The following is a 14,937-nucleotide window of genomic DNA, read 5'->3' on the forward strand; positions in this document are numbered from 1 at the left end:
AGAATGGACAGAGCACAACAGATGATGGAGGACTCGCACCTGCTGTCAAGGTACAAGGATCACCTCTCAGGGCTTTCTCAATGAGAGCACACGCACACACGCACACATGTACACACACGCGCACACACACACGCACACGCACATGCACACGCACATGCACACGTACACACACGCACATGCACACGCACACACACACAGTTAAGCTATAGGTGAATCACAATAATACAGACTATTGTATACAGACTGTGTGTTGTTGTGTGAAGGACAAGCAAGAGAAGAATCTCCTCCTGATGCCAACGCAGCACCATGCAGAATGGATGAAGAAGGACCAGGGCTGTTAACCTTTTCTGCACATTCTGGTGCTACAGAGGTTTATGGTTTTGTGGCACAGGCCACACACTTGTAGCACGAGTATAAAATGTCTCTAATGTTTAACGTTAGCCCACATTTCCTAACCTATCACCAGAATAATGTGTTGAACGTTTTTTTATCATGGAGTGGAGAATTACTTTCTGAAAAGATGATCTCTGATGAAACGTTAGTCTACATTGAGAAACGCGACATAATTTTAAAGCCTGTCTTGCATTTATGCCTGCTGCAGTGCTGCATACTGTATATGTAACGTTAACATACAGCAGTTATCAAAGTCTGTGTTTGTTGTTTAGATTATTATCAGGAGTCAATCAATCACACGCACAGACATTTTCAGCAAAAGTGGCTCAAATGATGGCCATTGGCCCTTGACTTGCACAAAACAGGGACCGCATGCACCCTAACACACGGCCTATCGCACGGGTGCTACTGCAGTAATGCCGCTGTGCAGCCCTGAGGACATCACGTCTTTGTTTGCGTGTGCCGGTGCACTCTCTGATGGATGGTGCGTGTGCACATTTACCAAATGTATTGAGTGCCCTTAGATCAATCAATTGGATCAATTGATTATGATTGAATGTATTGAACTGCAGACCAACTGTCAGTGTGTCAATCAAATGGTTGTGTTTTGTAAAGGTCTATGGCCTGTTATACTGTATATAATAGGTGCCTCAATGGGACAAATGGTGTATTTCTTTCTCTGCCCTTCTCTTGTGTCAACACATCCTACACATGCATGGACACACACACACGCACACATGCACACGCACACGCAACCCCCCCCCCCCCCCCCCCCCCCCCTCCTGAGTCAGCCCTTTTCGGCTTCTGGCTGTCTTCCACGCTTTATTGTCCAAGCCTGAAATACGATCCCGTTTCTCCAGTAGACTTATTATTCTCTAACTGTGTAGCAGAGAAGGACAAGGAAATGTCCTTTCCTTTCTTCTCTTCTCCTTTTCAACCTTGGCTCTCAGGGGGGGGGGGGGGGCAGGTAGAGCTGAGATCCTTGGCCTTTCAGGTTAGAACAATATGATGTGATTGTCTTGAGAGCTGAGCTCGGCATGTAAGCGAGGGGTTTTCAGAGTCGGAGATGAATAGCCACAGCTTCTTTTCAAAGCCTCCAGTTGGGTCGTTGACATTTACAAGTAACGGCGGAAACACTAACGTCGTTAACCAGGAAGCTTTCAGTCAATCAACAGCGGAAAAAATATTTATCCCAGAGAAAATATTATACCATTAATTAGAACCGTCTAATTCAACAGGTAGTTTTGCCATAACATGTGCCATAAAGTGTTGTTAATTGATTGTGTAGGACTTCACTAATCTGATCATTTCTACGATCTGATTAATTCTGATGACTTCCAGTACAGGCTGGGGGACACCATGCATCAGATGGTAGCGTCCTGCTGCAACGTTGGATGTGTGAAGTGTGTGTAGCGGCTTCATCTATTCAATGAAGAAGGCACCTACACTGTGTTGAGATGGGACCATATTAACTGTTACACCGCTGAACGCCATGCTGGTTACAGCTTGCTAGCCAGGTAGCATAACAGTCTGTTAACAGCAGGGAGAACAGAAAAGAAAGATTAAGAAAGAGAGACTGGAGATGTTACATGGTAGCAAGGTTTTGTACATTTGCCATGTTTTTGTTTCACAAAATTCACACATTTGAAGCATCCATGATCTATATGTTTGGAATGAACGCTTTATGTTCACCTGAACGCTAGCGTTACCTTTTAGCAATGACGGCAGCCAGCTAGCTGGCTCTTTGGAGTATCTCGCGTTCGGCCCGTTCGCTATTATGTAAAAACAAAACCATACATTAACGTGGAAGCCATTGACATTTCAAGCATCATCAATGTAACTTTTGGAATGAATGCTTTTGTTCTTGGAAATATTGTTAGCGCCTTCTGCGACTGAAAAAAAAATGTTTGCCCATCCCTGCTTTCATGTGTACTTTATAATTTTTTCTCAGAGTACTGAAACATCACAGCTTTCAACGTGGCCAGTATAGTAGTGTGACACCATCATTCAAATGTTCACTTCTAAAAATTCTAATCTCACATGTGAGATTGTACACCTGAAAGGGTTAATGTGTATTGTAGTAGGTGGATGAAGTCAATAGTCCTTTAAATAGCCTCATTAATAATGTACCAGTGTGTGCAGAGAGTGGATCTTAATATGGTCTGGGACGGGGATAGACCTTCTACCCGGGCCACACTGGCACCATGCAGTCAAGGCGGGTCTAGTCAGGCAGCGATCAATGCTGAGCTGCTGGTTTAAATGCTGGGAATCCGATAATGGCTGCTATTATCTACTCCTGCCACAGGAGCAACCTGACTCCCGCTGACCTGCCGGGAGGAAAGGAAAGGAGGGAGGGATTGAGGAGGAAAGACAAGAATTTCTCCACATCCAGGAATACAGAGCGGAATGGTGTTTTCTTTTTCACTGCCTGCCCTCAGTAAACTATACAGTAGCTGGTTAAACTATATGACTCAGCCCTGCTGGTCTCTGACAGGAACAAGTTGCAGGTTTAAAAAGCCCTCAGCTCTGAACTTGGCAGAATCTGCACCTGACTCGCTGATGACAAACTATCATTACACCTGGGTAAAACAGAGTCCATTCTCTTTGGATCAAATAACAAACTCAGCAAGACCAACGGCTTCTCTGTTACAGTGGGTGACAATATTGTCACAAGGACAGATGAAATTACATACCTGGGTTCCATCCTAGAGGCAAATCTTTCCTTTTTTTTATCCACTTTTTTCTCATTTTTCTATTTTTCTCCCATCCCAATTTTTCGTGTTTCCAATTCTCCCCTCCCCTGTCTTGAACGTTGCTCGACTATGCCCCCCACTGGTCGGTTGTAGGGAGGATAGAAGCCTTGCATCACGTGTCCCCTCCGGTACACGAGGAGGCAGCCTGTCGCATCTTTTCACCTGCCAGTTCGGACTCTCAGTGGCGAGGTGTAACGCATGGGAGGCTCACACTACCCCCGCTACTTCCTGTCTCTGCTGTGCAGGCGTCCCCCAACCGACCTGTAGGAGTCGCTGTCCACAACGTCCAAATCCCCACCCATCGATTTCAGACCTGCTGGCTCTGCCAATTGAGCCAGTATGACAGCCGGCCCAAGCCGGAGGCAATGCTGACACCCGGATTCAAGACCGGAGTCTCTTGCATTGGTGACGAGCGCAATCTCCGCTGCGCCACCCAGCCGCCTGAGGCAAATCTTTCCTGTGACAAAATGGCACCCAATGTAATCAAAAAAGTCAACCAACGAACAAGATTCTTGTACCGGATATCCTCTCTGGTAAACAAGAATACCCTGAAGACTCTAACAGGAGCACTCATTCAAGGGTACTATGACTATGCTTGCACCTCATGGTACCAAAGCACCTCAAAGGCACTAAAAACAAGATTACAAACATCACAAAACGGACTACTGCTTGACCTTACTGCTAAAACCCACCTCAACCCTGCCCATTTTGACAACCTAGGATGGCTTAGAGTAGACGACAGAGTACAGCAACTTGCAATGGGCCTGGTCTACAAAGTGCACTACACCACTAAGGTACCCATGTACATGTTGAAATACTTCCCAAAGGTCAGTGAATACCACGACCACAACACCAGAGGGAGTTCCACAAATCATGTTCAACCCAGATTCGGCTCAAACAAGGGACTAAACAGGTTTCGCAATTATCCCACATCAATGTGGAACACTCTACCCACAGCCATAAAAAAAATGTGAATCCCTACCCACCTTCAAAACCGCTCTCAAAGAGCACCTACGGGAGGCTGCAATTCGAAACTGACCCCTGTAAACATCCAACCCCCCCCCCCCCCACCCAACCCCCTCCAATGTACAGTTTCTTCCCCCTCAAATGTATATACTCTCTTTTAGAAACTCTGTCTCTTAAACAGTACTGTATATTTGTATATCTTGTATGTCATAAATGTCTGGATGTAACAGTACTGTTTATCTGTGTCATAAATGTTAAGATGAATTGAAAATGGGGGACCCTGATGTAAACAAGACAAAAGTCTTTCTCTTGTCTGCATCCCCTTAACTCATTCGGGGCCAGACCCGAGATATCTCAGGTTAACTCGCCGACGCTTGAGCGCCAAACTCGAGAAAAGTTGGGTTTTCATCGTTATTTCTTTTATTCGATATTTACATTCATTATCCATCCAGGGAGTCTGGTGTTATCATAGGGAATGAGTCTGAGATCGCAAAAGTCCAATACCGCCGCCTGATAGGATGCGGCCGGTATTGCACATCCTTTGAAACTCTGTGTCTTGGGCTGTGCGTCGATTTATATTGGTCCGGGCGGACTTTTCCATGTTAGGCAAGGGGAGTGGTTGTCCCGATCGGCTTGAGGAGCGTCAAATGCTCCAGATGGATGATATATGGCGGATTATGTTGGCGACACGATCAACACCAATACTGGGACTCGCAATCAGAAAATTGGAATATCCTTTTTGGGGCAGATCCTAGTCAAGTTAAGGGCTATATGATAGCAATCTTGCGTTGATCAAAGCATGCCTTCATTGCGATCCGAGCGTATGTCTGTAACGCTAGTCCATAACGTATTCCGTTGGTGACGATCAAAGCATAACCCCCCCCACCCACCCTTTCATGCATTCATGATGGAACATAATACCTATCATATGCATTTGATTTTTTAATTGTAGCATGTGTAGGGACGGAACGCCAATGCATTTAGTATAATACACGTTGGGGGCTATTACCAGCCTCCCACGAATTACCCTAAAACCATACTTATATTCACCATGGTATAAAACGGGAATGTATGGATGACATTTATTAATTTTTTTTTCACATATTGAATGATAGATACTCAATGTCAAATGGGCAATAGTATTGTATCCATAGCTATAATATATAATATAATTATAGCCCTGCAAACATATTACAAACGTATTCCTATACTTTAAAGTGTTGGCCTTTCAACCACACAGTACACGGCGCCCTCTGGCGCTGAATGAGTTAACAATTGTGTGTATTGAGCCTTACTGTATTGTACCCATTCTGCAATCTGTTAATAAAGTTTTCAATCAATCAATCAATCAATCAAACTAAGGTTCAACCTGAAAGGTGGTTTAGCTTAAACGTAGTAAAGGTGGGTGGGTTCCAAGTAGCAGTGTGGGGGGCTAGTGGAGGGCTAGTGGAGGGTTAGCTGAGGGCTAGTGGAGGGGGCCTGGACTCAGGATAGATGTGTAGTCCTTGTCCCTGTTCCCACTGAGATAACGGCTAATGAGACAGTGAACATACCTAGTACGTGTGTGTCTCTCCTCTCTCTAGCACACCTTAACACAGTCTTCTCTGCCTCTCTTTCTCTCCACTGTCTTGATGTCTCTGTCTCTATCGCGCTTCTATTCATACGGTGTGATGACACAAATAAAAATAGTACATGGAGCCTGACCGATATATCGGTTAGCCGACATCATCAACCAATTTTGGCTCATCACCAAAATATCGCTATCTGCAATTTATGTTACCGATATTCTGTCGATATCCCGCCATTTGATGTCATGTCATGCTAGCATACTGGCCAATGGGGTTGATTTGGCTCCAAAGCTATTTTAAGAAAGCTTAAATTTGATGGGAGGAAAATGCCATGGGCATGACTATTTTCAAAGAGGTCCCTTGACTTCTCACCTCAAGATATTTGAATGAAGATGGACTCAATAGAACCATACAAGACCCCTCTTTACAGCCAGGCATAATACGAGTCACATGCAGAATTAGGCCTAAACCAGGCATTTCCTTGCATGCAGTACACAGGATACTTTAGTTCAGTGTTTCTCAACTGGTGGGTCGCGACCCAAAAGTGGGTCGCAGGGTCATTTTGAGTGGGTGGATGTGTGTGATTTTTTTTTTTTTTTTTTAATTTTTTTTTGCACTACCTATCTTTGTGAAAGTGGCTTCTTAGCTCTGGTCCAGCTGAAGACAAAGCAGAGAAACAGATTGGACATTGAGCATGACCTCAGAGTTGCTTTGTCATCACCCCAGACTTTGAGACTCTTGTCCAGGGGCGTCGTTTTGGTATGGCAAAGTATGGCACTCGCCATACCTTGGCAAATTAATATTTAAAAAAAAAAAAAAAACATTTATTTAAAAAAAAAAAAAAAAATGTTGATTTAGAATTCAAATGTCAACATTATGAATGAAGCTTCGAACTATTCGGTACAGCCCTACCATGTTTTGATATAGTCAATTATCTCACTTTTACTAGATGACTTTTACTATAGGTGCAAAGGTTTTTACTATAGGTCAAATATGCTGCCAGGAAAAAAAAGGAAAATGGACATACAAAAGTTTTTTAGTCAAAGGGCAGCAGAGACAAGTGATACAGGGACACAGGTAAGGTCTTACAATGGCTTAGTGATTATAACAGTGCAGTTCAGCATTCAGTAACCCATACTTTTTGTGAACGTGTTTTTGATACTACATTCTGTTGAACACACCTCAAAACCGTACCTAAGGGAAATTGGCTCAATTACAAGAAAAATAACAGACCGTTATGATATTACAGTCTGCTCAGCATAATTTGTATGCAAAATATTGTAGTTATCTGCTTTAGTCTGTTGACACATTTCTATACTAAATGCTTTTGTAGTCCTGTCATACCTAAATGTCATATAAGTGAATTGTATAGAAACAACTCACCAAAAGTGACTATTGCACAACTGATTTGACAAAAAAAAATACACCAAGGGGGGGAAACCCCCCCTTCAACCCCCACCCTCCCTCCTTGCCATACCTTGGCTTTTACTGAAATGACGCTACTGCTCTTGTCAGGAGCAAACAACATCCCCAGTTATCCCATTAGTTCCCTGTGATGTTAAGCTAAGAAGTCTGCTAAGAAGCATATATTATTTATTATTATTATTTTATTTCATTGGGTTTTTAGCCCTAGTTGTACTTTTGTTGCACTTTTTTGTGTTTATTTCATGTTTTTAAGTGCATGAAAGATTGTGTATTACTGCAAAAATCTTTTTTTGAAATAAATCATAGTTGTTAAAAAATGTGGGTCGCAACTTAATGACTAAGGAAAATGTTGGGTCCCGAGGGTAGACCAGTTGTGAACCACTGCTTTAGTTGACTAGGCTAATATACATACACAATGTATATATATTTCAACTGTAAAATATCCCACCTCCAGTACATATCCTTGTCACAACACTTTGATAACTAAGTTTGAGGGATCCTTGGAACAGAATACATTTTACTCCCAAATATTAACTCATTGACTGCCATGCTGTTTTTCCATCTTTACTCCCTGGCGCCAGCGTTATTGACCATTTTCACAATGTTTGCGGACCCATCGTATATTATATATTATAGCTATGGATGGAGACAATAGTATGGCTCATTTGACAGGCACTATTTATACTCCAACAGGGACAAAACTGTTTATTTCTACATACCTTCGTTTGTGCACTATACCACGCTAAACATTGCACGTTTCATAATAATCCAGGCTGGTTTTCTAGATTGTGAGATATAGTGTTTTGTGCGGATATGTGCACATCTCGCGGCTGCTCGCCTGAAACCTATATTATTGCCAGGTCAAAGGTAAACACGACCATATGTTTCTTCACAAAGCCATTGGGGGGGTCGTTTTCCGACGCTGCGATCATTACAAAAGCATGTTTTATGATGGGGTTCGGTAAAATAGACGTTACCTTTGTCAGCAGGTACTCTACTCTCGCTCCGTGTCTTTGATCAGAACAGGAGCTGATGCCAGGTTCAAACAGGGTATTGGTATCAGAGAACTTGACCAATGCTAAACTCCAGTGCCTGGAACCACCAGTGTAATGTGTCAGAAATCGAAGCAAAGGAATGTGAATTTCACGAAGTACGTCCGATGTCTGGATTGGGTGAGATGGGGAAGAAACATTAATGAATGTAGCTCAAATACTTTAGTCCAGTGACCACAAACATATTGTCTACATATATATTGTGGAGTAAATGTAATGGCTCATTGGAGCATAAAGGGAACTATAGGCCCATCCGGTGCCCTCAGAATGGGGCAGGCTTGAGAGCCTTGGTCCAAAGTAAAGTACTGTAGCACACGCACATAGGACAACTACTTCATTGAAGACTTAACGTTTTGATGTACCCGCGTCATACTGCAGTGTAAAAATAAATAAATCCCTGAATGGAACAGAATATTGCCTCTCTTAGTATTAGGACCAACGCTGTTTCCTCTCATTCACTTCTCTTTATTTCCTTTCCCCTCGCTCTCCTCTTGTTCTTGCTCCCTCCTTCCCGTTATCCGTCTCTCTGCTCCTATCCCCTCCCGCGTACTTTTACAACTGATTGAAAACGGGGTTCTGGTACAATCTGGGTAATTTTTCCGACGGATAGCTTCTGGCAAGGAACCTCGCAGGAACGAGCCGACAGTGTAATACACTGGTTCGATAGGACACTCCACCGTAAAGCCCCATTGGAGGAGGAGATGGGGATATTGCCGGGCAAATGACTGTCTGGCGACGAGCCAGTCGTGCAGTGGCGCCCTCAGACGAGGTGTGGACATGTGCTCATGTCAAGTCCCCGATCATTTCAATTACAGTCGAGAGGAGACTCCAGGGGAGAGTGAAGGGGACGCGCTGAGAAAACTGAAATGTACAATAGACGCAGACAGAGACGTAGCGATAACCTACTTTAGTAAAAACCCAGTCCTCTTTGATTATGTCTTCGTCATGAGAACGGCCCCACCTACCTACCGAAGGTCTTAAGGAAGTTGAAACGAGCCCACGAGTTAAGGCCACACTCAGATCAAATCTATCCTTGCTAGACCTTGCAGTATCGTTTCATCCAATTATATTCCGCTCAATGATGAATATTTACGACAAATTGGTATTATTTAGTATTTACATAATGTGTTGAATGAACACAATCAGTAGAGCACAGAACCCAATGAAAAATCTGTGGAAGCCTTATCTGCTCGGATTGGAATGGATGGGAGTCTACAACCGAATGGAATGAACTAGAATTCTGCTCTATAGCTCACTCTGTTGCTCGGTCCACACAAGTGTCCCCACACACTAGTGGCCACAATTCTTTCCCTTGGAGGCTGGAATCGGGCATGGAGCTTGTGTTTGGCATCAGGTGTTTGGTGTGTGTTTGTGAATGCATGCCCGTACTCAGTCGCAGTCAATTTGCGTTTTCGGCCTGGCAGAAAGAACCGGGCTTGTAAGTGGATAATAATTACTGAAAAGGCGGCTTTTGTGGTTGTCATAGAAATAGTGATGGCTCAGACAACAATGGCTAAAAATTATGTTCTACATCCCAGATAATGGTGATGAAGCGTAATGGGAGGAAAACGTTGCCTAGTCTTAACCGTTTCTGCGCCAATAACGAGTATACTTGTTTTTATGATCGTTGTTTCCTTTATTCGCTATTGTCATTCATAATTCTTCCAGCAAGTCTCCGGGAGACTCCGGACTCTGTCGGATATTGCAACGGCTCAATACCGCCGCCTGGTGGATTTCGGGCGAGCTGCACTCTACTCTCAACCGGATGGTGCGTTCTGTGCATCGGGGAAAATGTTCTGGGCAGAGCTCTCTTGTTATGTGGATCCAGACAAACACTCTAGTGCATTGGATCGCTTTCGAGACGCAAGAATCAATATGCTTTCGGCGTTGATTGCGTCGTACAAACGGAAAATGGATCTAGCAGATGGAAATCAAATAATTGGAATATTTCTTCTCCAGACTCATCGGCCACAGGTAAGAGGAATCTAACGTTAATTCCAGCTCGATTGTCCATTTATTACATTGCAATCCATCTGATCAACGTATGATGTCGTACTAAAGAAAGCCGTTACTGACAATCAAGGAATCATAAACGACCCCCCCCCCCCCCCCCCCTTCCTTCACACATGATGGAGCATAATGTATACCGATCATATGCATTTGGATTTTTTAATATAGTGTGTATAGGAACGAAACGTTGATTATGTATAATATGCATCGGGGCCTATAACTCGCGTTCTAGGAATTACTGCTCTACACTCTAAAAACATACTTATATTCACGACGTTATTAACACGACAATGTATGAATGGGAAAATATAACGTTCCCACATCGGGAATGATAGATACCCGATGTTGAATGGGCCATAGTAATGTCGATATAGCTATAATATTTTAAAAGTTATAGCCCTGCAAAGAAGGTGAGGCTTACAGTGCTGGCAGTGAGAGGTATAAGATGGTCAAAGTGCGTGGCAGACATTGTGTTAATGCCACAGGCTGGGAGAGAAGGAGGGAGAGGGAGGGAGAGAGGAAAAAGTATATTTGAATATGAATCTGAATATTGCAAGCTTCATGGTTAAAATACAAGTCAATAGAAATTACTTCGGTTACTGTCAGAGGGTTTAAAGTTTCAGGAAAAATAACACATTGCAATATACAGTGTGCCTCATACACAATTTTTAAATATTGTTTATCTGATTCCAGATCTGAAGCTTTTTAATCTCTGAGAATAACACAAACAGTGTAAAGGGTGGAGAATCTGAAATGGCTAAAGTTTGCAACTAAAGGTCTCGGGTTTAATTTGCTCTGGACTGAAATCTGAAATGGACTAAAACTGTACAATTTATATTTAAAAAGGTTTGAAACAGGGTTTGCTGCGGATCAGCCGCAGGTCTGTTTTTATAGTATGAATAATGCAGAGCATTAAGGATAAGATATATAAAGTATAACTCGCACCCTGATCTTATCACAACCACCATTTTGACTAGATACAAAATGTGTATCACAGTCAAAATGTGTCAGTGGACCCAGGAACAATCTCAGTTGAATGGGGGTTTGCAATATGCACATGGCAAGCACATGTCACTGTGAATCTAACACACACACACACACACACACACACATACACACACACACACACACACACACTGGATGATTATAAGATTGAATCAGCACAGGGAATTGTTTGGAAAATACAGCGCTTGGGTGATAACGTTAATGGAGTTTAAATCAGAAAAGGTAATGGTGTGTGTATTGTGCTAGCCTGCGTGTGTTTCCTATCTTGCCTGCTATGAACTCCCACCTTCTACCAGACCTCAGGCCGGGGGGTGGGGGTGTGGGCGTGTAATGCCTTTTCCATTGTTGTAAATTAGATATTAGAAGGCCCTATTGTAGATAATGGCTTTTTACTAGCCAAGGGTGCTGAACAAGGGGGAGTCATGCTTGACTGTGACGGGGGTTGAGGGGAGCAGAAAGAGAGGGAGAATAGACTGCATTTAAATGGACTGCATTTATATAGAGCTTTTATCCAAAGCACTTTACAACTTATGCCTCACATTCACCCATTCACTCACACACCGGTGGCAAAGGCAACCATGCAAGGTGCCAACCTGCTCGTCGGGAGCAGTTAGAGGTTAAGTGTCTCGCTCAATGACACTTCGACACGTTGCTGGGAGGAGCCAGAATTGAACCGGGAACCTTCTCATCACCAGACGACCGCTCTACCTCCTGAGACACTGTCGCTCAGGAGAGAGAGATAGACCGGCAGAGAGGGGGAAAAAAGACGTACAAAAACAGGCAAAGAGGAGAAGTAATAAGGACAGTGATGAGAGCAGAGGCGTGGGAGGAGGCCTTGCACAGAACAGAGGGGGGAGAGGGGGAGAGAGAGGTGCATATTTCTCTCCAGTCAGTCAAGTAAGGACACACACACACATTTAGAATCTTTATTTTTGTCCACATAAATACAATGTTTAAAGGACACAAATATTATCAGTGCAATTGGACATTGTGGGTTATTCTGTTTCTCTCTGCAGTCAGTCAAGTAAGGACACACACACACACACACACACACACACACACACACACACACACACACACACACACACACACACACACACACGTCACACACACTGTAGACACACTGCCTCACACCTGCTGTTTGTTTTCCACTGCAAGATGTGGATGAAATGTGATACCAAACACAATTTTCAATTGACACACTACTGTTTCAGAATTTCTTTTGTGAGGATTTGTACTTAACATTTAGGTTTTATTACTGTCACGATTCACAGTCAAGACCACTAAAATGTCACTCTGGGAGATTCAGCACCTGCGCTACTGCACCATGTCCATCTGGATATGTAGGAGTGGGCTTCTCCGTGGCTCTAAGGCAGATACTGCCGGTCTTGGGTTTGATTCTGACCCTTGATGTTTGTGTTGCATGTCATTACTCTTCCTTCTTCCATGCTTCCTGTCAGTCACTACACTGTGGGCGGAATCCACAAAGGGTTTGCGCGACTTTTTCCGACGCATACTGCTCTCAAAGGACGCGCAGCGGGTGAAAGGAAGGTGTCCCATGCGTTCATTCAGCATTGCGTCCGGTGTAATTGGCATGTCCCCTTTCTATTTAAATGAGCCTCTTCACAGGTGCCTCTTCACAGGTGATCATGGCAGCAGTAACAGCGTGACCGCGAAATAATATTTCGAAGGAGAATATCACTCTGGATGAAATCAAGGATGATATTGAGCAGCCAATGTTGTGGCGTTATGCTCCAGAATAAACTCTATTTATTTATTCCGAGTTGGTTTCCCACTTCAGTTTGAAAGTTGTGTGTTTGTTATTTCTTTCTTTTCTATATAAGCAACAATTAAATTAAATTAAAGGATATAAACGAAATTAAATATAGCACAATAGAATATAGTACAATAGAATAGAGTACAATTATAAGTGACGAAGTTGTCTTTTTTCAACACTGTCGGCTTCCCCAATGTCGTGGGCGCGATTGCCTGCACTCACATTGCAATTGTACCACCCTGAGCACGTTTTTTGAAATAGGAAACATACCTATTATATCAATATCCAGGTGGTGTGTAACGCCAGTAATTTAATTACTAATGTGGTTGCCAAGTTCCCTGGGTCAGTGCAGCTGACAGCTACATCTTTCGGAACAGCAGTCTATACCGAATGATGCAAGCCATGGATGGCAATACCTGGTTAAAAGTATTCTTCAGAAAACGTTTGTGCTGTAATATTCATTGCAAATATAGGACGAATTATGCGCTTTTGTATCATAGGGGACGGCGGATACCAACTCCATGGGCTGGCTGATGACTCCTGTGCGTAACCCAACGAACGTGGGAGAGGCAGCAATGCAGCATACAACCGGGCTCACATCAGAACGCGCGGTGTGATCGAGCGCACATTTGGCTTATTAAAGATGCGCTTTAGATGCCTCAATCGCACTGGTGGGGCAATGCTTTACAGTCCCCAACAAGTGTGCCAGATTATTGTGGTTTAAGTTTAAATTTAAGTTTATCTGGATCCCCATTAGCCACAGCAGTTCTGGTTCTTCCTGGGGTCCATAACACGTAAAATACAGTTACAGACTCTATACACTCCAGTGTTTCCCCTGAAAAAAAAAATCGGCTGTGTCTCTAGGGGGGTCCCGGGGCATTTTGAGAGCAAAATAAAGAGGCTAGATCTATGATGAACTTTGTGCTCAAAACACAAAATCTACTAGACTGCAGTGCTTTCTCCCTGCAGCCTTTTCCCCAGGTCAGTCTTTTACATTAAGCACCCCCCACAGCCCAAATGAAATGATAAAAAAAAAAAAAGTGAAAATATATATATATATATATATATATATATATATATATATATATATATATATATTTTTTTTTTAATAGTCTAGTTCATAGCAGCGGCGGTCCTAATTCAGCAGCGGCGAATCAAATTCATAATACAATACAACAATACCTACTCATAATTAATTCATAATACAATACAGCATAATATACTATTTAGCTTACATACATTATCTATGTTCATATCAACCAATTATACAATCTTCTAATAATACCATATCAGACCCATACCTTTTCATCCACGTATATCCCTATCTCTTTATCAGACACATACATTTCCATTTACGTACACACCATCTATTAGGGAATGTCAATGTCAATTAGATTATTATATATTATTATTATATTATTTTATTATTATACAGACCTAGGTTATAACCACAATAAAGGGGTGGTGTATTATAAAATGAAATATGAACTAAGTTAAGCAATAAGCACAATATAATATAATTATGAAATCGAATATAGGCCATGGCTTTACAACTTAATAAAGCTATTTTCAAGTCTTACTGGACAAAATAAATACAAAGAAAATTTGAATTAATGTTCAATCTAAATAATACCTCTTCTGTATTAGAAAATCCAGCTTTCAAGAATATGTCTTTATCTTTTCAATGTAATCCTTAGAATGATTGTATTATAATAAGCATCTTATATCATCATAAATCAAACCAAAACATAATTTTGAGGCATCAACATAGTTTTAAATTATTTTCTTTATCTCTCTGTATAGTTGCATACTTCAATCAATTCAGTCAACTTTGCCATCAAACTCTCGCCTCGCACAGCTTTAATGTTTAATGTTTTTCTCTGCAGTTAATCTGTAATGTACATTTTCGCTTTGGCATATTGTGAGCAGAATCAATGCTGGTCCGATCTGTCCGCTTCCTCCTCTGTTTGTGTGTGAGCGTATAGTAG

The 14,937-nt window shown here is 42.4% G+C and overlaps 1 protein-coding gene across 1 annotated transcript in view; it reads left to right on the top strand.

Moving 5' to 3' along the window:
- The window catches only part of rps6ka1 (ribosomal protein S6 kinase a, polypeptide 1), a 119,340-nt gene that overhangs the window by 14,941 nt on the left and 89,462 nt on the right, over nucleotides 1-14,937 (top strand). The window contains exon 2 of the mRNA XM_084310759.1: nucleotides 3-50. Coding sequence (XP_084166885.1) covers nucleotides 3-50 — 48 coding nt within the window. The remainder of the gene's footprint in view (nucleotides 1-2; nucleotides 51-14,937) is intronic.

Source organism: Notolepis coatsorum (genome assembly GCF_963971535.1).
Source record: "Notolepis coatsorum genome assembly, chromosome: 3".
Classification (NCBI taxonomy): domain Eukaryota; kingdom Metazoa; phylum Chordata; class Actinopteri; order Aulopiformes; family Paralepididae; genus Notolepis; species Notolepis coatsorum.